At 43.8% G+C, this 20,673-nt stretch overlaps 2 protein-coding genes across 9 annotated transcripts in view; one reads left to right on the forward strand and one right to left on the reverse strand.

Annotated features, from left to right (window-relative positions):
- Positions 1–108: 108 nt before the first annotated feature.
- On the forward strand, positions 109–5,954 carry marveld3 (MARVEL domain containing 3). Of its 3 annotated transcripts, none has more exons than XM_061814007.1 (4): positions 109–354; positions 2,601–2,818; positions 3,410–3,507; positions 4,054–5,954. In XM_061814007.1, the coding sequence occupies exons 2-4, from the start codon at positions 2,601–2,603 to the stop codon at positions 4,665–4,667; spliced, it is 930 nt and encodes a 309-aa protein (XP_061669991.1). In that variant the 5' UTR covers positions 109–354; the 3' UTR covers positions 4,668–5,954. The 3 variants fall into 3 exon arrangements, with proteins under 3 accessions (XP_061669991.1, XP_061669992.1, XP_061669990.1); XM_061814008.1 differs by lacking the exon at positions 109–354 and adding an exon at positions 727–1,048; XM_061814006.1 differs by lacking the exon at positions 109–354 and adding an exon at positions 728–1,148.
- A 697-nt stretch (positions 5,955–6,651) lies between these two features.
- phlpp2 (PH domain and leucine rich repeat protein phosphatase 2) overlaps positions 6,652–20,673 on the reverse strand; it is a 52,377-nt gene continuing 38,355 nt past the window's right edge. For 4 of the 6 annotated variants that reach the window (XM_061814864.1, XM_061814866.1, XM_061814869.1 and 1 more), the window contains 8 exons: positions 20,409–20,612; positions 16,764–16,964; positions 14,058–14,220; positions 13,849–13,979; positions 13,534–13,644; positions 12,190–12,384; positions 11,868–12,099; positions 6,652–10,552 (listed from right to left, as the gene is read on the reverse strand). In XM_061814864.1, coding sequence (XP_061670848.1) covers positions 9,263–10,552; positions 11,868–12,099; positions 12,190–12,384; positions 13,534–13,644; positions 13,849–13,979; positions 14,058–14,220; positions 16,764–16,964; positions 20,409–20,612 — 2,527 coding nt within the window. In that variant the 3' untranslated portion in view covers positions 6,652–9,262. The remainder of the gene's footprint in view (positions 10,553–11,867; positions 12,100–12,189; positions 12,385–13,533; positions 13,645–13,848; positions 13,980–14,057; positions 14,221–16,763; positions 16,965–20,408; positions 20,613–20,673) is intronic. The other 2 variants (XM_061814865.1, XM_061814867.1) reach the window with 2 other exon arrangements.

Consider the following 20,673-nt stretch of genomic DNA (forward strand, 5'->3'; position numbering starts at 1 on the left):
GGAGACGTTGGTCCATCCGCACATACTTCCGGTGGCCACCTTGTCTTTCACAATAAAAGCGCACAGCCGCGCATCACCGTGGGACTAATCTCGACCCCGCCTGTGTGGAGTTTGCATGTTCTCCCCGTGCTTGCGTGGGTTGATTGGAGACTCTAAAATTATCCTTAGATGTGATTGTGACGGTTGTCTGTCTCCATGTGGCCTGCGATTGGCTGGCAACCAGTTCAAGGTGCACCCTGCAGCTGGGATAGGTGACCCTCGTGAGGATGAGCGTCTCAGAAAATGGATGGATGGATGGATACATGTATAAATATCCATACACCTGTGTGTGCTCCCAACCTAAATTGAGGAAAGGTACTGTACTTAAAACCTTAATTACAACTGAACCATACTTTAAAAATGTACTTTACTTGAACAGTAAAAAAAACCTAGTGTTTGAAGTGAAATATAAAATAAATCCTGTACTTGACGCATTGCTACAAACTTCGATATTCATTATTAACTTTGAAAAAAAATATATATATATTTTGAAATACTGATGACTAAATTTTCCCCATGATCTAATAAAGTGACAAGCACTATCCACGGCCATATCGTGTAGTTTCTTTAGTTGGTTCGTTACTTGTTTAGTATCGTCCAAGTGATTACTTTGAAGGCATTTACAACTCGGAAGCGGAAGCACTAAAATTTCATCTTATAAAAGCAAACTTTACACAGATTCTTGACCATGTGCACCCTACTTGCTATACTTAATCCTACTAATTTCTGATTTAATGACTCCAAATGCGTCCATGAGCTTTTTTTTTTTAACCGTTTTAGCACGTAAACTGTTTCGAAAGTGAACGACAGCGCCCTTTGCCCTATCACATTTGTTCGATCCTCACTCTGGTGCACAACACATTACAAAAGTATTTCGATTTTAATATTAAAAAGGCCCTTTTTATACTTACGCACAACAGAAATTGAGTGATTTCAAACCGTTTTTTTTTATTTATATTTGTGCGTACAAAGATAGTTGCAAATCACAGGTGGGCGTGGCGCAGCACAGGTGAGCCGTCCGATGCGGAAGTAAGCTACGCGTTTTAGTGTTTTGTTTGGTATAAACGAAAAAGGACGCCGCCCGCAGTTTACTGTGTACACAAACAAAGGTAGGGAACGTTTACACTGAGCTTTACGTTTCTTAAATTGACACATGGACACAGAGGTCTTAAATCTGAGAACCTACAATATTACAACACACTGTACATTGCATAGTGTACACTTGCACAATCGAAAGAGATTCAGTGCGTAGAGCAACGTGTTTTCTTCACAAAAGATATTCAATATTCGATATCCCTGCTCTGCATGCTAGTAGGACATCTATTGTATGAGTTACTAGCGAGATTAAACGGCATTGGTTGACATCTATATTGTTACGTGTGAATTTAGATTAAAATCCCCTTGGTTGGTCAAACCAGCAAAATATGACAAAGCACTTGTATTGGATTTAAGACAATTTAATCACATACACACAACAATACAACACAAAAAATGATAAAACAACTATCAACGTAGTTGAACAACCAGGCAAATGTTCTTTCCAGCGCATATTCCACGTCAACAAACGTCCAGTAACGTATGGTACGAGTACATGTTAACTAGTAGAATTTTGTGGTGTTGTTAGTGAAGCTAATAGCACACATTTGTCAAATCGTGCACTGTTCTGCCTCACTACTTGGATACTAAAGTCGTCCTACTAGCGAGGACAAATAGCCCACAAGTACATGGCGTATGTCTATGCACTAGTACACTATCATCTTCAGTAATTCGACAATTCATTGCACTCGTAGAAAATTTTTTTTTTTACAACTCAACTTTTTCCCCTGAGTATAACATTTCTGCACAACTACTCGTGGGCATTTTGGCGCTATTAAGCTCCAGCAGGTTACTAGCGCACGGCACATGGTGACTCGTTGGGCCTACAAGGGCAACCTGGGAGTTTACTAGTAAGGTCTAATTGCATACTAGCGCATTCCAGCGTGCTGGATTGCGTCACTAGTGAGGATAAAAAGCGCCATCGGAACATCTAATTGCAAACTACAACCTCAACAATAAAAACGATATCATTCATCTTTTGAGAGGAATATTTACCGTAATTTCTGGCCTACAAGCCGCGACTTTTTTCCACATGCTTTCAACCCTGCGGTTTATGCAGTGATGCGACGCTAGCGTTAGCAGGGCGCTGGCATTAGTGAGACGCTAGTGTTAGCACACCTGGTTATAAGCCTCGGTACACTGAGTTTAATATTTACTGTAATTTCCGGCCTACAAACCGTGATTTTTTTCCACATGCTTTCAACACTGCGGTTCATGCGTTGATGCAACGCTAACGTTAGAGTGGCGCTAGCGTTAATCTCTATCTCTGTACCGAGGTTTATAACCAGGTGTGCTCTATCGGCCGGGAATTACGGTATTGATGCAGTTCTTGTATTGGCTATGACTGTGCGGGTGCACCTGATGTTGTGCGCGTCATCTTGACCATCTTTAGATCGCCATTAGATTCTTTTGTGTCAGTTGATCGAGCCGGCGTTTTGCTCAAGATATTTTGTCCTCGATCGAAGATGCCGGAGCGGAGCGGACACCGACCGGGGAGCGACGCCCACGTGGATTACAAGCGTTCCCCTCGCTTCGATAAGTATCACGGCGGAGATCGCGAAGAAAAGCCCGGCGTCGCTGACGGGCGAGCTTCTGCTGGTGACAGGAGGCCCAGACAAAGGGACATGACAAGTACCTCTCAAGCCGCTTTCAGAGAACACCACCATCAAAGACCTTCAAAACCGTAAGCAACCCGAAACAAAAACACGCACCCGCTGCGAAGCGGTCGTCCAATCGTGGCGCAATACATCCAGTCACGCTGTAAAACGATTCAAACCCTGGCCATTAGGGTGAAGGGATATCCATCCATCCATTTTCTTAGCCGCTTATCCTCAAAAGGGTCTCGGGGAGTGCTGGAGGTTATCCCATCTGTCAACGGGCAGGAGGCTGGGTACACCCTGAACTGGTTGCCAGCCAATCGCAGGGCACATAGAGACAAACAGTCGCACTCACAATCACACCTAGGGGCAATTTAGAGTGTCCGATTTTTGTTTCATGTTTTTGGGATGTGGGAGGAAGCCGGACTGCCTGGAGAAAATCCACACAGGGACAGGGAGAACATGCAAACTCCACACAGGTGGGGCCAGGATCGAACCCGGGTCCTCAGAAATGTGAGGCCAACGTTTTACTAGCTGACACTGTGCTGCCATTAAGGGTTATTTGTTGTGATTTTCTGCGCAGTCAATTTTATTAGATTTTTAATTTGTTTTTATTATTGTGTATGTATAGTACACTTTGGGTGGCTCCATTTTTAATCCATGTATATTCCTCACAGGTATGGATCATCTTCAGCGTATTCCTCCGAGGGTGAATATCACGAGCGGCAACCCAGAGAAGCTCTTTACAATCTCCGTTACGTCCTCACCAGTCGAGGTAAATTATGTTGGATGATAGTCAAAAGACAAAATAATCTCGTTGCTGCGGGTGTCGGCGGTCACTATAGAGCGCCTCGTTGTCCACCACAAGTGTGCGCACATCACGGAGAGAAGGCGGAAATGGGGAAAAACAGGAACATTTTTTCAAAGGTCTGATGTCAGGCAGCGTGCGGACAAAGGCTCGGCGCTGGTGTGCCTGCATTAGAGCGCCTCGTTGTCGCGGCGTCAACTAACATATAGGCATAAGAAATATAGTTGACGAAGTAACTTGTATTTTTGCAAGACTTGGTAGTCGTAGTACTATTTCAGTGACATGCTCATGAATTTTGAAGCCACATTTGATATACATAGTAATTTTCAATTCAATTTGGGAGGGTTGTTAACACTTTTCTGCAGTCGGTGACATTTAGAAAAAAAAAAATATATATATATATATATTTTTTTTTTATTTTTTTATTTTTTTTTTTTTTTTTTTTTTGGGGGGGGGGGCTGTTTTCCCAACTCGGTACTTTTGTGCATATTTTTCTTCTCACGGCTGCCCCAGGCCTTTGCCAGCTGATGGAGGCCTTCGTCAACCTTCTGATCGTCATCTGCGCCGGCGTGCCTCACAGCAACAACGGCGGCTATCGCGACCTGGCCAGCCTGGGCGGCATCTACCACTATCACTTCGGGGGAGCCGGCGCCTTCCACGGCACCGACGCGGAACGCGTGCAGGAACTGGACCGGTTGTTCAATGAGCTCAAGAGGCCGCCGTACGCCTTCGCCATGGCGTGCGGGGGGATCGTTATGATCTACGCCCTGGTTATGCTCGCCCTGGGTGTTTTCCGAGTGCCTTACCGCTATCCGCCAGTCCTGCTGGGAGAAGCTCTGGTCGACCTGCTGGTGGGCTTGGGCTACATCGCCGGCTTGGCCTTCTTCTTCATCAGAGTGCAGGAAACCTACGACGACCCCGTCTGCCGGGAGAGGGAGCGCATGTACAAGAGCAAAGGTCACAAGGGCTTCGAGTGCCAGTTTCACGGCGCCGACATCGCCGGGGGCCTGTTCGGCGCGCTGGGCCTGGTCGCGTTTATCTCAGGGGCCGCGTTGGCCGTCAGAGCTTTCCGCGCCGTGCGGGAGATGAAGAAGCAAAAGGGCAATAATCAGGATAACCCCTTTTGATTGTAGTTGGACCATGAACATTAGACTTTTTATGAATCAATCAATATTTGAGTCACACTGAATCTGTGAATCTTTTATCGACTGAACTTCTGTTTAAATTGTTTCTCATGCTATTTTCGAATAGAAAGGACAAGCTCTGCTGCAGAAAGTGAGCCAACTAAAAAAAAAAAAAAATTACCGTAATTCCCGGCCTACAGAGCGCACCCGGTGATAAGCCTCAGTCGGTACACAGAAAGAGTTTAACGCTAAGGCGGCAATGCTAAACGTGGCGACGTTAACACTAGCTAGCGCGGCAGCTGTGAAAAAAGTCGCGGCTTGTAGGCCGGGAATTACATTACATTTTTTTCGTAAGTCATCTGTTTTTTTTTTCTCGCCCAAAATGATTTTGGATAATTTTGCATTGCTGGATCCGAACATGACTTATCAGATTCTTTTGTTCAGGACAGACTTTTATGCCAAGTTCTTCCCGGTTTATTAATCAAATGTGACAAACAAAGTTGCCAACTGTTGATCGAATAGTCGACATCATTAAAAATAAGTACTTCAAAAATGAATCTTACATCATTATCGTTGAAAATGCAGGGCATGGACCACTCGTGAAAATACCTGGATATATGGACAAAATGTAAAAAAAAAAATTGCCATACTTCAAAATGTTGAGCTAATTCAACAAAGAAAGCTTGATATTTGGATTCAGCGCATCATAAATTTTCCTAAATCAATTAGAAATCTTAGACAACATTTTTTGTTGCTGACCTGTATAATTGACCCCCCCCCCTGCCCCTCCAAAAAATGTTTATAATTTCCTAAAGTTACCACAAAGTGCTGACCAAAGCATTACATGAAACTCCTCAACTCACCTCAACATAATCGCTTCTCACCAGGACGCCACAAACATATTTTATATTAGAAACAGAGCAGTTGCAAATATGCAGGGTAACACTATTGTGGCATTTTTATTTTGTCTTTTGTATTGTTTACGTACTTGTGTATTGTTTATTATTTTCTTAGCTGTACCTACATATTTTACCCCATATTATTAATAAATAAATACTCCAAGAGCATCTTCCGAGTGAGGGTTAGGGTATTTCTGCGTTTTACCACTAGATGGCAGATGTACTGCGTTCAGTTTGTAATGTAAATATTGAACATGTAACCTTTTTGTTTTTGTCACGGTTTTATTTTCAGTATGTGGACAACTCGAAATGGACTCTTCTTCACAAATGCCAATCTATGATCATATTCAGGAGTGTTAAAATAATCAAAAGAACCTGACAAAAATAGGATTTTAGTGAGAAATGATTGTGAAATGTTTTGCAAACCAGACCCCAAAAAAGCTTCAGTACAAAATTTTTATTGCTAATCAGGAGCATTTAAAATAAAATGGTGACCTCTCCAACCGCTCATTTTCACTGAGCCTTGCTCAGAAACAATCTTTAATTATTCATTTAAAAATGAGCAAATTTGCACTCTAATGCTAACCTAAAATGGTTAGATATGCTCTGTTTTTATAATGTGTGTGTGTGTGTATATATATATATATATATATATATAAGGCATAGTTTGCTGTAAACAAACAGTTGTACAGTATTTAAAATCATTCGGGATTCAAAATTCAAATGCGAAGAGGTCAATATTAGCAATGAAGTACAAAAATAGAAATTAGCTCCTTGGCATCAATAAAAAAAAGAAAATTAACCGCTGGGATAGGCTTCAGCCCCCCGTACACGGAAGTGTGTTGCGGCCACACGTTAATCTACGTAAACCTCTCTGGGACAGACAGTTTATTTTCTTTATTTTTTTTTAAATACACATTGGACTCTTTTGAGAACAATGCATATTAAAAAAAAAAAAAAACATCTGTCAGGGAGAGGTTGACTGAAGTTTAACGTGTAGCCGCAACACGCTTCTGTGTATATTGGAGACGACTCCCTGTGTGTGTTTTTTTTTTTTTAAAGCATTGTTCTCAAATTAGCCAAGTTGGCATAATAAATACTTCTTTGGAATTTGATATTGAAAAGAATAATTCCTACCTGAAAGGAAGTAGTTTGCTTGGGCACCATCCATCACGTTTAATTGCTGAAATCCATCGATCTTTTCTGGTCTTTTCAGCTGGTATTCCATAGAATGATCTCTTTCATTATCCGTCTCATCTGTTGTAACAACCAACAGCACAACAAGTCTCGGTCGTTGTGGATATTCTGCTCCGGTTCAATGTCCCCCACAATGTCGAGCAGCTCTTTTTGACAATATGGCACCGTGGAAATGGTGACTTCACGTGCACGATCTCTATAGCGAAATTACAACTTGAGTGGTGTTTTTTTTTTCTTCCTCATTTATTTCAGTTGAATTCATATAACAATGCAAACTGTGCCTCTTGATTCAGTTTCACATTTTATTAAGCGTACTCATGTGCAGTTGTGCAAGGATTTTTGACCGAGAACAGTTCCTTGTATTGCAGGATGATTCTTGCCAGACTTGAGATCATGGTCAAAATGAATAGAGGAGGAAAACTGGAAGGGAATAAACGTCTCTCAGTACTCATTCTATAAGTACGATAGTCTCATTTGAACTCGAGTACGCAAAGTCGATCACATTCTCCCATACTGAAGTTAGTACAAAGTGCTTTAGTAATTCGTGATGAATCCGTGACGTTGACAAGTAACAGGAGAAAGACAATTAAGGCTTCAAAGAAAATAGGACAACATGAGCGGGACTCAATCGATGGCTCTTCTTCCTTTGAACAAATACTGAGCGGCGATGCTTTAAGGCGAAAAGGGAAAGTCAAAACTATGGAATGCCACAACTGTGCCAACGATTGGCACGTGCAAGTACCTGACTTTGGTCTTCTTTAAAAAAAAAAAAAAAACTTTTGGCACCAGGAACCAAGTCATTGGCATGTATTATGTTCACCTAACAATTAAAACAATGCAGCTGCAAAAAAAAATATATATATTGGCAGTACCAGAGAGTACAAGGGGAGATTGTCACAAATAAAAATGACCTCTCATATTTGGGGCTCGTCATTCACAAATTCACCTATTTGTGGATTTCGAGGGGGAACTCAATTCAAGTCAATGAAATGGTTTCATTCAGACAAAAAAGTAAGTCTTTTGCTGCCATCTTGTGGCATCTCATGACCTAGGAACTGTGTTGAAGTGGATTAAAGGGAGTTGTTTGGCCAAAAGCTGTGCTTTGGCACCATCTTGTGGCTGTATGCTGTAGTAAATGAAAGTTTCATGTAGACGAGACGAAATTAGTGCTTTGCCTCTTTGTTGGTGGGGGGGGGGGGGGTAGTAAAGATTTTCGGAGATCATGGATACAAATCGAAAGCAAAAATCAGCGAGTAACCACAAGATGGTGACAAAACACTTTTTTTCTATTAAACTAGGCTATGCGGAGACAAGATGGAAGTTCTTTCCCCTCACTTCAACATAGTTGCCCTGACCCTGAGATACCACCAGATAAAAATTAGACATGGGTCTGGCCTGACCACCAAAACTGCAAATAGGTCCCCACCCCCTCAACCCAAAAAAGGGAATTTGCAAATGCCGAACCATGAATATGCGGCGTGCTCTTTAAATATTTGGAAACGTGAAAAATGACGACTGAAGTTTCCTGGAAGGACGTGAATTGACTTTGTCGTCGTATTTATTATGTAGCATTTTTGTCACGAGCTGAGATATTTGATATCGCACGGCACGGTAAACAGCGGAAATGTGCTTCAAAAATGTCACCGTCACGCCTCCATACGTTTTTGGACTGAAATGTAGATCAAGCAACGATAACCGAGTTGATTTTTCGGTTTTGTTTGTTTGTTTTCGGCTTTGCACAGTTGAATGACTTCATTAGATTTTGGCATGGAGCCCAGGTGCATTACTATGAATACTAGTATTTAGCACCCTTCCAAACAGAACGGCATAGTGACTGGTCTGGTAGGTGGGCGCAACGTTTCACCTCACAAAAATGATCTTGATGTTTGTTGGATCGGGTTTTAGCATGTTGAATAAACAAAAATTGCAGAATATCAAAGCAAACCTCATTTTTCAGTTTCGAATGTGCAAAAGCTTGACTCGTCCTGAGCTTTGGCAATCCACACAATCAACCGTCATCACCCCCCGCGATGGAAACTCAAGACAGACCAGGGTCCACGGTTCCCAAAACCGTTTTATGGCGGATAAAAAAAAAAAAAAAAAAATGAAGCTTGATGGGAGCGGCGGTACGAGACTGAACGGCATTCGTAATGTTCATTGAAGCTACAGGAGGAGGACTGGCTGCGTCAGCCATGTTGTCCCCTCCTTCCTTCCGGTATAAGAAGGTCTACTCTAAAACAGCCGTGTAGCCTGGGAACTCTTGAGGCTGAGTCGTTTGCCGTAGGCACTTTTACTACAAGAATATGACCTGCGCTGAGCACATTCCTGCACAAACCCAAAGTGAGATTTTTCCCAAGGTAAAGGATACGCTTGGTGGCGATTGAAACGCGTACTTTTAGGCTAGAGTCACAAAGTGGAGTCCCCTTTAAATTCATCGTTTCTACTTCCCTAGGGTGGCACAGTAACAGCTTGGCAGCCACGTTGTGCATGGTGTTCCCCCTTTCAGAGGGCAGTGTCATAGACCTCAGGCTTTATGATTGGGATCACTCCAGGACCTGGCGCCGGGTTCGGGGTTAAGGGAGGAGGAGGGTGCGATTGATCCCACCCTGCGTCTTTTAAGGGAGGGGGCGTGGGTGGCGCAGAGGGGCCTGAGACGAGAGGGCTCTGACCTTTTAACTGCTCCCGTACTTCCTGCTCCAGACAAGGAGGCACAATCAGCTGGTCTTCGGGGTCCTGCTGTGCGGGCGCGGTGAAATAGCCGGACTTCTTCTTGGGCGCCTCCAGGGCCACCTCGATGAGGTTATGACTGTCCTCGGAGGCCACCACCGAACCGTTGGACGGCTTCTTTCCGAACAGGCACGAAGCCGAAGGGGACTTCTTCAGGTCCGCGATCTCTCTTCCGCAAACAGCCAGCAGGCAGCCGTTTGTGGCGGAGACCACCACGCTGTTCTGTCTGCGCATCTTGCCGTTAGGATAATCGGAACCTCCCTTTTCAAAGTCCGAGTCTTTCAGGCTCTCGGAGGTCCCAGGCCGCAGCTGGAAAGCGCAGCAGTGGATGTCCACCTCCACTTCTAACTTGCTGCCGTTGGAGATGACGCCCTCCAGTGGGGTCTCATCGTCGCTGTCCAAGCCGTTGTCAGAGTGGTTGCTCGAGAAAGTGGCGGAGGAAGGTTGCCGCTGGAACAGGCCCATGTGGCTCCCCAGCCCGACCGAGCCCGGGACCATGATAACGCACAGCGTCGTGCCGGGGTGCAGGCTGCAACGTCTCTCGGGGCGCGGCGCAGCCCCTGCGTTCGGGTGCTCGTCGGAGGCAGTGGAGCCCGCCTCGCTGCCCACCTCCGACGCTGACGTTTCACTGTTGAATTCAGACACGACCCCGCTAGTGGATGACAGGGTGGCTGTGTCACTAGGAGCTGGCGTCATGGACACAGGGAAAGTGACATGAGGGAGACCCCGCGGTTCAGTGGTATAGACCGGTGGCTCGCAGGTGCAGCTGTCCTCGGCGATGTTCAAGGCCACCACCACGGCGCCGATGTTGTCCTTGCAGCCGTAGCTCTGGGCCAGCGTGCAGAGCTTCTTGGCGGCGGCCCGCGGATCCCGCACGGCCTGAACCGTGCAAACAGCTTCTTGGTAAGACACCCGCTCAAAGAGCGCTCGATTCCCCAGGATCAGAAAGTCGTCCTGGGACGAGAGCGGCTCGGTGTGCACCCAGGGCTTCGGAAGCACCCAGGGAGACAGATAAGAGCAACCCAGCAGGCGGGAGCAGCATGTCACACCGCTCACTTTGTTATCCTAGAAAACAGAAGATTCCTCGGGGTAAGACAAGTGGGACTGTGGACATCCAGCCAAATATCAAAGATACTGTAGATCAAACATTTTCATCCGGAGCTAAACACACCGGCAAGAAGATTGCATTTCAGGAAAATCTCTTAAAATGGTCGAGTAAGTTTTCATTTACTGGCTGTGTAAATTCTCACTCTTCCAGGTCATGGTAATCCGCAAATGTTGAATCCAGGGAACTGGACACTTTTTGGGGGTTTGTTGTAGAGGTTTCACATTCACTCTGAAAGGCTGACATTTGCATAAAAACATGAACTTGTGCATTGAATTGCAGTGAGGAGTGCAGCGACCTCTAAAGTGGAGAGAGGAGCGGCAACGTGGCGTGACGTGACGTCGGCAAGCAGCTTCTTTGGGGCAGAGACAATGCTTTGTGCAAATCTTTGAGATATCCCAACAATATGGAAGTAAATTAGTGCCACCAGGATTTGAATTTGAAATCCCACAGAAAACAGGATTGGAATTTCAAATGTAAAGTGATCACATTTTCAATAGTTGCTACATTTTGCTGTCTGAAATTCCACTGGCCACAATTTGCTGTCTAAAATTCACCGTCTGTGCCACCGGGCAGGATTACTTCAGGTCAGAAACGAACAGCCAGCCAATCGCAGTTACGCTTTCTTGGTCACGTGACGTCACATACTAAGAACCCGTAACTGGATTGGCTGGCTGTTTGTTGCCACTTATCCGCATGAGGGTCTATCCCAGCTGTCAACAGGCAAGAGGCGGGGTACATCCTGAACTGGTTGCCAACCAACCACAGGGCACATAGAGACAAACAGTCGCACTCACAATCACACCTAGGGGCAATTTGGAGCGTCCAATTAATGTTGCACGTTTTTGGAATGTGGGAGGAAACCGGAGTGCCTGGAGAAAACCCGGGCAGGCACGGGGAGAACGTGCAAACTCCACACAGGCAGATTGAACCCAGGACCTCAGAACTGGGAGGTCAACGCTTAACCAGCTGATCCACCGTGCCGCCTAAAATTCAATTAACAAAATTAAATAATTTTGGTGATCCCGACTGACCTGAAACAGGAGAGGCTTAATCTGATTTGACTTCAGACAGTGAGAAGAAAAATGAAATGTGTTTCTGCACAATGTATGTAAACATCTGGCTTCAATTGCACTCGTTTTTTTAGTTAGTTAAGCGTCAAAGGGCTTTCCATAGACTCAGTAAAGTACCGGACACACCGACTAGGCTGCTTGAATTGCGAGCCAGAAGTCCAACAAAGGCACTCCAATGTTCATGTTAATATTGGACTATTACCTCAGTAATGATGGCTTTGCCGAGTTTGACTCTCTCCATCTCCTCAGTGCAGTTTTCCAAGCTGTACACCTTTGAGAGGGATACGGGTCGGCCGTCCCGGCACAGGACGGCCTGGCAGGTGCCCACGTTGGCCACGGTCACGCTGAGGAAGCCTCCCGGCTCTGAGGACTCATGGTGGATATAACACAGCAAGGCGGAGGCACCCAATTTCTGGCCGGCCATACCCAGTTTCCTGTTCCGGTTGTGCCACAAACAATCACGGTCAGGAGATGCACAAACTCGGCAGAAAAAGTGAGAAATGCTGTGGGAGAATTTGACAAACCTGTGTGAGGTTAGGAATGTATTGCTCATGTACACGCTGTCAATACTGGAATGTTGCACTTCCTCGCAGAGCACGTCACCCATGGTGCACTGCAGCAGCCGGGGCACCTCCTCGTTGCGGTCCCCGTCGAAAATACCGTAGCACGCTTCCACGCTGTCACCAAGGCGGTCGATGGCCAGCATGGACACACACAACCTGTTGCAAATGTGACATCGGCATTCAGTCGTGCACTCCAGCCACATTTCTGATTCGTGTATAATCTCGAGTCCGGCGGATAAAGGTTTGGGTCAGTTGCAAATGTGAGCAGAAGCTATTAATTTTTCAATGGCCAGTAATGACCTCAGAACCAATGATTTGCTGGCTACCGTTCCAGGGTGTACCCTGCCTCGGGTCACTCGCGACCCTCAAGAGGATTAACGCTATAGAAAATGCATGGCCGGGCTAACTCCTGATTGATTCATTAGTGAGTACCGTAATTTCCGGCCTATATGGCGCAACTTTTTTCCACACGCTTTCATCCTTGCGGCTTACGGAGTGATGGAGCTAATTTGTGCTTTTTTTTCTAACGGCCGCAAGGGGGCACTCGAGCAGAAAGGGTAAGAGTAAGACTGGTGGAATATATGTGCCGAGGAAGTGACTTTTACCGTATGTGTTTTTTTAACCGGCCCTGTTATCGCTGCCCTAGTGCTGTGCTAGCGTGTTGCTGCCGTGTATCAGTGATTTTTAGCGGTATGTTTTTTTTTTTAACCTTTCCCTGTTAGCGCTGCGCTAGCATGTTGCTGCCGCATCTCAGTGATTTAGGTATGTTTTTTTTTTTTTTTTAACCGGCCCTGTTAGCGCTGTGTTACCGTGTTGCTACCGTGGCTATTTTTTATTTTTTTACCGGTATGTGTTTTTTTTTTCTTTTTTTTTTTAAACCAGCCCTGTTCGTGCTACCGTATTGTTGTTATCTTAAGGTAAGTTAAGGTATTAAAACTTTGAAAACTCTGTGTACTGTCTTTCTTTGTAAATATCTCGTGTTTCAATGTGGGCACTTGCGGCTTTTACACAGATTCGGCTTATGTATGTACCAAATGGTATTTCCTTTACAAATGTACTGGGTGGGGCTTATAATCAGGTGCGCTCTATAGGCCGGAAATTACGGTATATTGTTGTCTATGTACTGTACCCAGATGCCCCATTTGGTTTTTAAAAAGCAGAGTGAGGGAATGTACTATTCGCATACATATTGAAAACTCAAGTCATTACTTTATTCAGCTGCTTATTATAATTTGGACTGACAGTCAGCAGTTATGCACGGTATAATTGTCTCGCGTAACAAAAGCAATGAGGTGAGAAACTCACTTGTTCCTTTGGCCGCTCATTTCACAGTACCCGTGGCTCCAGGGAGCGGAGGCGTTTTGCAAATCTGCTGTTGTGGTCGATTTCTGGTCCAATTTTAATGTGGTGATATGACTTGAAGCGAGATATAAAAAAAACAAACAAACAAAAAAAAAAACAGTAGACTCTAATAAACCTTTCACCACCAGAAATAGTGCTGAAGTAGTGGCATACAAAAGTTTGCAACTTGACTTTTCAAGGAAATTCACCAGAAGCTTTCAAGAGTCGAATCCAGGATAAGAATGTTCCAGTGAGTTTCGGGGGGGTTGGGGGGCTCACCTGAAGAGATTAAGAGTTTTGTGTTCCAGCATCAGGCTGCCATTGCCCGTCAAATCCAGCTCCTGGAGGCTGGGCGGCAGCGATTCGGGCAGTTGGATTCCAGTCAACTCGTTACAGCTCAGATCCACAAGCTGCAAGTACACAGCAATGACAAACTTGTCACATGATGCGCCCCAAAAAAAAAAAAAAATCCCAACAAGCTTTCTGACCTTGATTTCAGGAAGGTTGAGGATCTCCGGGAAGACGGTAATGTGATTGGAGTGCGCTATGAGGGTGTGAAGTCTCTTGCAGCTGGACACCGTGGAGGGGATGCTCTTCAGCTTGTTGCCACTTAGATTGAGCTCCTCGAGCAGCTCCAGCTTACTCAGTTTACTAAAAACAAGCAAACGAGGCCAACTTGAGCCGAACAAGTAGCAATTTAGACTGCAAACGCAGGGAACAAGCCACCACATGAAGAGCAAGATGAGTCATACACAGGCCGCATAAGAAAAATTCATTTACTTCAATAGTTTGACAGTTCAAAGAAGTGTTTATTTGTGAATACTCTGTTTTCGAACAAATCGGTTTTCGAATGAACATTGCGATTTTTTTTTGCTGCTATTTTTGAACGAAAATCGCTACTCGAACACTCCTGACAAAACCCGGAAATAACATAACGCGCACGTCCCGATTAGCTGACCCATGACGCGGTTTGTTATTGTTAATTCGAACACACTCCAAAAAAAACTCGGAAATAACATAACGTGCGCGACACAACCAGCTGATCCACGACACGCGTTATTGTGTATAACGCAGCCTCTGCACGCAGACGTGTCCCGGTAGATCTATTTACTGAATGTTTTTTCCTTCCTATTGAGCACTATTAACCCCCAATCATGGCTTCAAAGAAGTGACACTAGATAAGAACTTCCAGGGGGCAAGTCAGCCCAACCGAAGACATTTGAGAGTTTTACATTGCTTTTTTTCTTGTGAATTTTAATAATGCTCTGTTCCATTAGCATTTCTGCATTTTTGTTTTGTTTCAAATATTTCGTTAACTCGAGTTACGAGTTAATGTTTTTGTATGTTACTTTTTGTAAAAATAAATTTAAAGCAAAAAATAAATACATTTCTTAAATCATTTTATCATATAAAGTATTTAAACTATATATGCATTTCTACTATGCAGTTTATTATCACAAAAAGCTAAAAAAAAATGCTTTAAAAAGCCCAATTTTTTTAGGCTTGGAACGCATTATTTCTTTTTCCATTAATTATAATGGGAAATATCAATTCGATTTTTGAACAAATCGCTTCTCGAACTGCCTTCGAGAACCGAAGTTGTACTGTATATTTACTCAGATTTGGTTAACACATATACATACTTTTGTTGAAGACCAATTTCTTTACAAAACATCATTTTGCTTACACTTTACAATTTGTATAAACTTCTAAAGGGTTTATTAGGTGCCTAATAAACTTGCAATGAATTGTGCAAAATAACTCCATAATAAACTAGTTGCTTGTATAAAACATTCCATATATTGGCTAATTAGACCTTTATAGAATGACTCTCAAACCTTGAAGAAGTAGAAAAGTGTTGTTGTTGTTGTGTTAGTTACGGTGTTTTTTGTTGGTTTTGTCTGTTTTTTAATCTCCTGTGTCTAGATAAGGAAAACAAAATGTATCCACAGTTTGATGCGGGGCAGTTCTACAACAACCACGATAATAAATATTGACAGGTTCAATAATGTGATAAATCAACAAAATAATTTATTAACAGAATCCCATCTGAAGAGTTATCATGATAAGTATTGCACAAGTCATGTTGTATTTGGAGCAGTGGTTCTCAAAGTGTGTTACACAGGCTCCCTTTTGTGGTATGCAAAAGAATTCAATTCAGTTGTATTTAACTTAAAAGAGCAATACATTCGCAAGTATATTTTTTTAACTGTTTAAAAAAGTATGCGGGTACAACTTTTATTTAACTTTTTTTGCGCAATACAGTTTACACCTCTCTGGACCAAATCGAATTTTGCATAGAAAAAAATCAGATACTTTCAGAAAATGATACTCTGGACTTAAAATCTTTGATTATATTAAACCTGTTGCAAATTTGCAACCCTTGCCTGGAAAGGGTTTTTAATCATGAGTTAAAACTGTAGTATGTAAATTTTATTACAAGCATCCCCTTTTAAAAAAAAAAAAAAAAAAAAAAAAAGAGATACCGGCGGCAACCTCCGGTTTGACTGTCTGAACGCTCCCGGTGCTGAAAAGACTCCTTGTGGTTAACGCGCACGCACGTATATTTTGTAAATTTCCGGCCAGTCTGAAACATCCCGATCCATGCTTCAACATGTGCCATTCGACAACTTGTCGCCAAGTGTTCGTGTTCGCTACGGACGTCTCAGAAAGACGAACACAGCGAACGTACATATATGTGTATTTTTCATCAACTTTTGTTTCAAGGTTAGGTTAGGATATATATAGTTTGTTAGCTCCCTCTATGTAGAAGAAGGGGAACTATGAGACCGCGGGATTTCCCAGTAAACATCTGCTCTGTACCCAGAGTTCCACTGTTAGTATTGCACGTGTATTAATCACAAGGAGACTTTTCAGCATGGGGGAGCGCTCAGACCGGCCCTGGCCGATTCCACGAAGGAGTCTAAGTCCGACCCCAAGCAGGAGTGCGCATCTTCCTTGACCTCAACCCTGAACTAATAAGTGTGATGGAAACACAAACCACAAGGGCCACAGGAACCTTTTGCGACCAGGAACTTGAAAGTTGCTGGACTGATTGGTGGGAAAGCCCCGTATCGTGGTACTTGTAGATCGAAGTATGTTTTGAGGTGGTACTTTGAGGACTACTGCATTTGACTGTGCAGCATGGCTGCTACGTGTAAACCAAAGAGGGTTTAACGTTGTTGTTACCAAACCTGGCAGGGAATGAGAGCAGCTGGTTGTAGGCCATGTGCAGGACCCTCAGGTTGTGGTGTCCAACCAGCAGAGCGCCGCAGTTTTCATTCAGGTTGTTCCCGGTCAGGTAGAGTTCCTGCAGCGTGCTTAGGCTGTCGTCCGATTGGCCGATGGGAGGAATACTTTCCAGGTTATTGGCTGACGCGTTCAAATGTTTGAGACTGTGAAGGGGGTTGGGTGGGGGGAACAAATAAATGTAACACACATTACTTTTCTCATATACGTTCTTATCAGATAGAGGTACAGTACAACTACACAATCTAACAACAAGCAGCTAAGCTGAGCCGATATTCAAAGCATGAATCCATTTTGTATTCTGGTGAGCTATTTTGAAATATGCCCCAGTAGTGATTTTGACGAGAGAATATGATTGTACCTTCTCTCAGACAGAATGCATTAAAAAAAAAAATAATGTGAAAAAACTTTTTGAGGCTCTTCTATGATCCTCATTAAAGGGGACATATTTTGGAAATTGACTTTTTAATGGCTTGTACACAAATGTTTGGTGTTTGGAGCGTCCCTTCACCGACCAAGTGTGAAATTAAACAACCAAGTAAATCATTTGTTAGGTGCCAATTGCTGAAAAAAAGTGTCTGAGAGTAGTGAGCCCTTCTGAGGCTATTTGTGCACATTTGTGTGGTCCATGTGTCACATGTAGAGGTCGTGCACCTCAGTCATAAAAATCACGTGACTTTTGTTTACCTCGCCATATTGCCAGTCAAGCGAAGCATTGCTCAATGCTAAGTCGGTCGCAGACGACACTGAATTATGTCTTGTAGCACGACGCCCAGAGCCTTGTCCGATACCGTTACACACGTAGAAGGTGAAAATAAATGAAAAATTAGATAAATTTGGCATAGAGGACCCATATTTAATGCCGAAACCGATGTTTTCGCCGATAAGAAATTAGACTTAATTCCCTTCCGCTTGTCTTGGACAACTGGATCTACACATGGATCTGGTGAGTAAGTCGTCGAGATTTACACGGAAAAGTTTGAAAGCGTAGAAAAGTCTGGACACATACAAATACTTCGTTGCTGGATCTGTTCTCAGTCAGGAATAAATCCTACATAGTAACGAGGTGACAGGTCGTGAACGTAGAAGTGTGTTCGGCCACACGTTGACCTTTGCCGGAATCCATCGATCTTTTCCGCTAGTATTCAATACAAATACCAATATTTAAATAAATGACCCCTGCTTTTACACAAACTCTCATTCATGAACTATGATTGAAAAAAAGCCAACGGTTGACAATTCGAGAACGTGAAAGTGTGTTCGGCGACATGTTAACCTTTGCCGGAATCCATCGATCTTTTCAGCTCGTATCCAATATTTAAATAAATGATCCCTGGTTTGACACAAACTCGCATTCATTTACTACGATTGGGGGGGGGAATGGCGTCGTCTCCACGGAACGTACACGGAAGCAATTGCGGCCACACTTAACCTCCGTAAACATCTACGACAGTTTTTTCTATGCATCGTTCTCTAATGAGCCTACTTGGCATTATAAATACTTCTTGGTAATTTGAGCAATAATATTAATAATTCCTACCTGAAATGAAGTGATCGCTACACAGGCGTGTGTGTATTTTGGTTGGGCACCATCCATCATGTTTAATTGCCGAAATCCATCGATCTTTTCAGCTGGTATTCCATACGAATGACGTCTTTGAATATCTGTCTTATCTGTTGTGACAACCAACGGCACAACGGGTCTCGGGTATTGTAAATATTCTCCTCCGTTTCAATGTCTCCCACATTGTCGAGCACAACTGTTTGACCGGTAATATGGCGCGGTGAAAATGGTGACGTCATGTGCACGAGCTCTATACACGGATCCATACATTAATTGACCCCTCCGTACAAGGCACATGGCCACGCCTCCTGAAGTTACGTCACCCCACGTTGTGCTAACCTCAGACGAACAATTAGCAAAAATGGCGGCGCGGGAAGAAAAGACGAGAGCGAAATTGTCCGATTTACCAGCTGATTTCTCACTCACATTCTTAGCGAATAGTGAAATATTCAAGTATTTCAGCGAGGGGTATTTCAATGGTATTTACATGCATATCAACGGAGAAACCATTGATATTAGTGCGAGATCTTTCGGGAGTCAGTGGAAGACTGAGAAGCCACATAATATAATATAACCCAAAGACAAATTCGTCATTGACAGTTTCCTATTTTCGTGTTATCTATCACACTTGTGTGCAGAATCTGTATATGTATCTGTATAGCCGTTTGTGAACCACCGTATGAAGGAAAAGAAGGCGAGGCTTGATTTACGAGTTGTTTCTCTCGTTTTCTTTGTGTAACGTCACGCTCTCCCCTCAATAATTATTCTTGAATAAGTGCCGAACCTACGTAAGTCCCGACCGAGTACGACAATCACTACTTTAGTGTCATCAAACATCCTTCGTTCAGTCTTGGTGTCTCGGTGCACGTCGAAGGCTTTTAGGACTCGCTAGTCCGGTTTAGCTTAGCTCATTAGCCGCGAACAAAGGGACACGTTTGTGCAGTCAGATCATCGCAAAATATCGCTCAATACAGATCGAGTGTGTCAATAATTCATACGTAGCTATGCTATGCAAGCGAAGAACTGCTAATTCATTTATACGAGACATGTATTGAAAATCAAATATAAGGCTTACGTTCGTGCAAACATATCTGTTCCGGTTGATGGATTCAGTTGATCATGCGGTCTTCCACAAAGTTTGATCCATCGAAGACATTTTTCGTACTCGGTCTTCTGTTCCGGTTGATTTTAGATGGATTCAGTTGATGATGCGGTCTTCCACAAAGTTTGATCCATCGAAGACATTTTTCGTACTGGGTCTTCGGTTTTGGAAAGGGTACGAATTGAACTCCACCAACTAGCCTTTCAGGATACCTTTCGTCACTATTACAAAGTCCGTGACTACACCTCTTAACCATATCTATTGTTAAAGAATCCAAATATGCAATAAAACGCTAACAAAAGCTATACTGGACCATGCAACGTTGTCTGAGGGAACGGCGGGTGCAAAAAAAGGGGCGTGGTTTATGCAGAACTCTGGCCTCTGATTGGTCAGCGACACGGATGATGCAATTTCTACGGAGGGGTCAATTGTCAAGTGTGTGAAGTGCAGGCGAAAAGACTGTCTCATTTTTGTATTCTCCAACATATTACTATTTTCATGAAAGCAAAAGTGTAGATCATAATGTTTTGCGGAAGATTCCAAACATTTGTGATACTTTGTTTCCAAAGTGACCAGGTTTCTGCCGGTCTCTTGCCTGTAGCAGTTTCCTAGTGTAAGAACATCATTTAGAAAACGGGCCAAGAGGGCGTTCATGCACACGGAATCCACCTCAGCAAAAGTCCATTAGAGCCTTAATGGGTGTTAAGTGATTGAGCTACCAGGAAACAGACGGCTACATCTAGCTCACGTTGCAGTTTCGTGAATTGATTTGAGACCGCAACCCTTTCGTAACCCCGTGACAAACAATGGGAAATAATACATTAGTTGTCACTTCAGAACGAGCTGGGAACAAACCGAGAAACCGCAAAAGATGGCAGGCGACCATGAATAGATGAGGATTTTAAAGAGATTAGTAGCACTCACTTCAAGGCCTTGAAGAAGAGACTCTCCGGGAGTTCTCCTAGCTTGTTGTGCTGGAGGTCCAGAACTTCCAGGGGGACGTGGTCCAGCAGGTCAGGCAATCTCTGCAAGCGATTGTTCCCCGCCAAAAGCTTCCTCAAACTCAAGCTGTTGAGCAACCTGGAAGAGGCGTCGCAATGGATACACCCGCATGTGCATGAAGGCCTTCTGGATCCCGCGGGTCACATTACAACAAGACAATTCATTCAAGTCAGTTTGGACAGCGCGG

This window comes from Syngnathoides biaculeatus, chromosome 3, assembly GCF_019802595.1.
Source record: "Syngnathoides biaculeatus isolate LvHL_M chromosome 3, ASM1980259v1, whole genome shotgun sequence".
In the NCBI taxonomy this organism is placed as follows: Eukaryota; Metazoa; Chordata; class Actinopteri; order Syngnathiformes; family Syngnathidae; genus Syngnathoides; species Syngnathoides biaculeatus.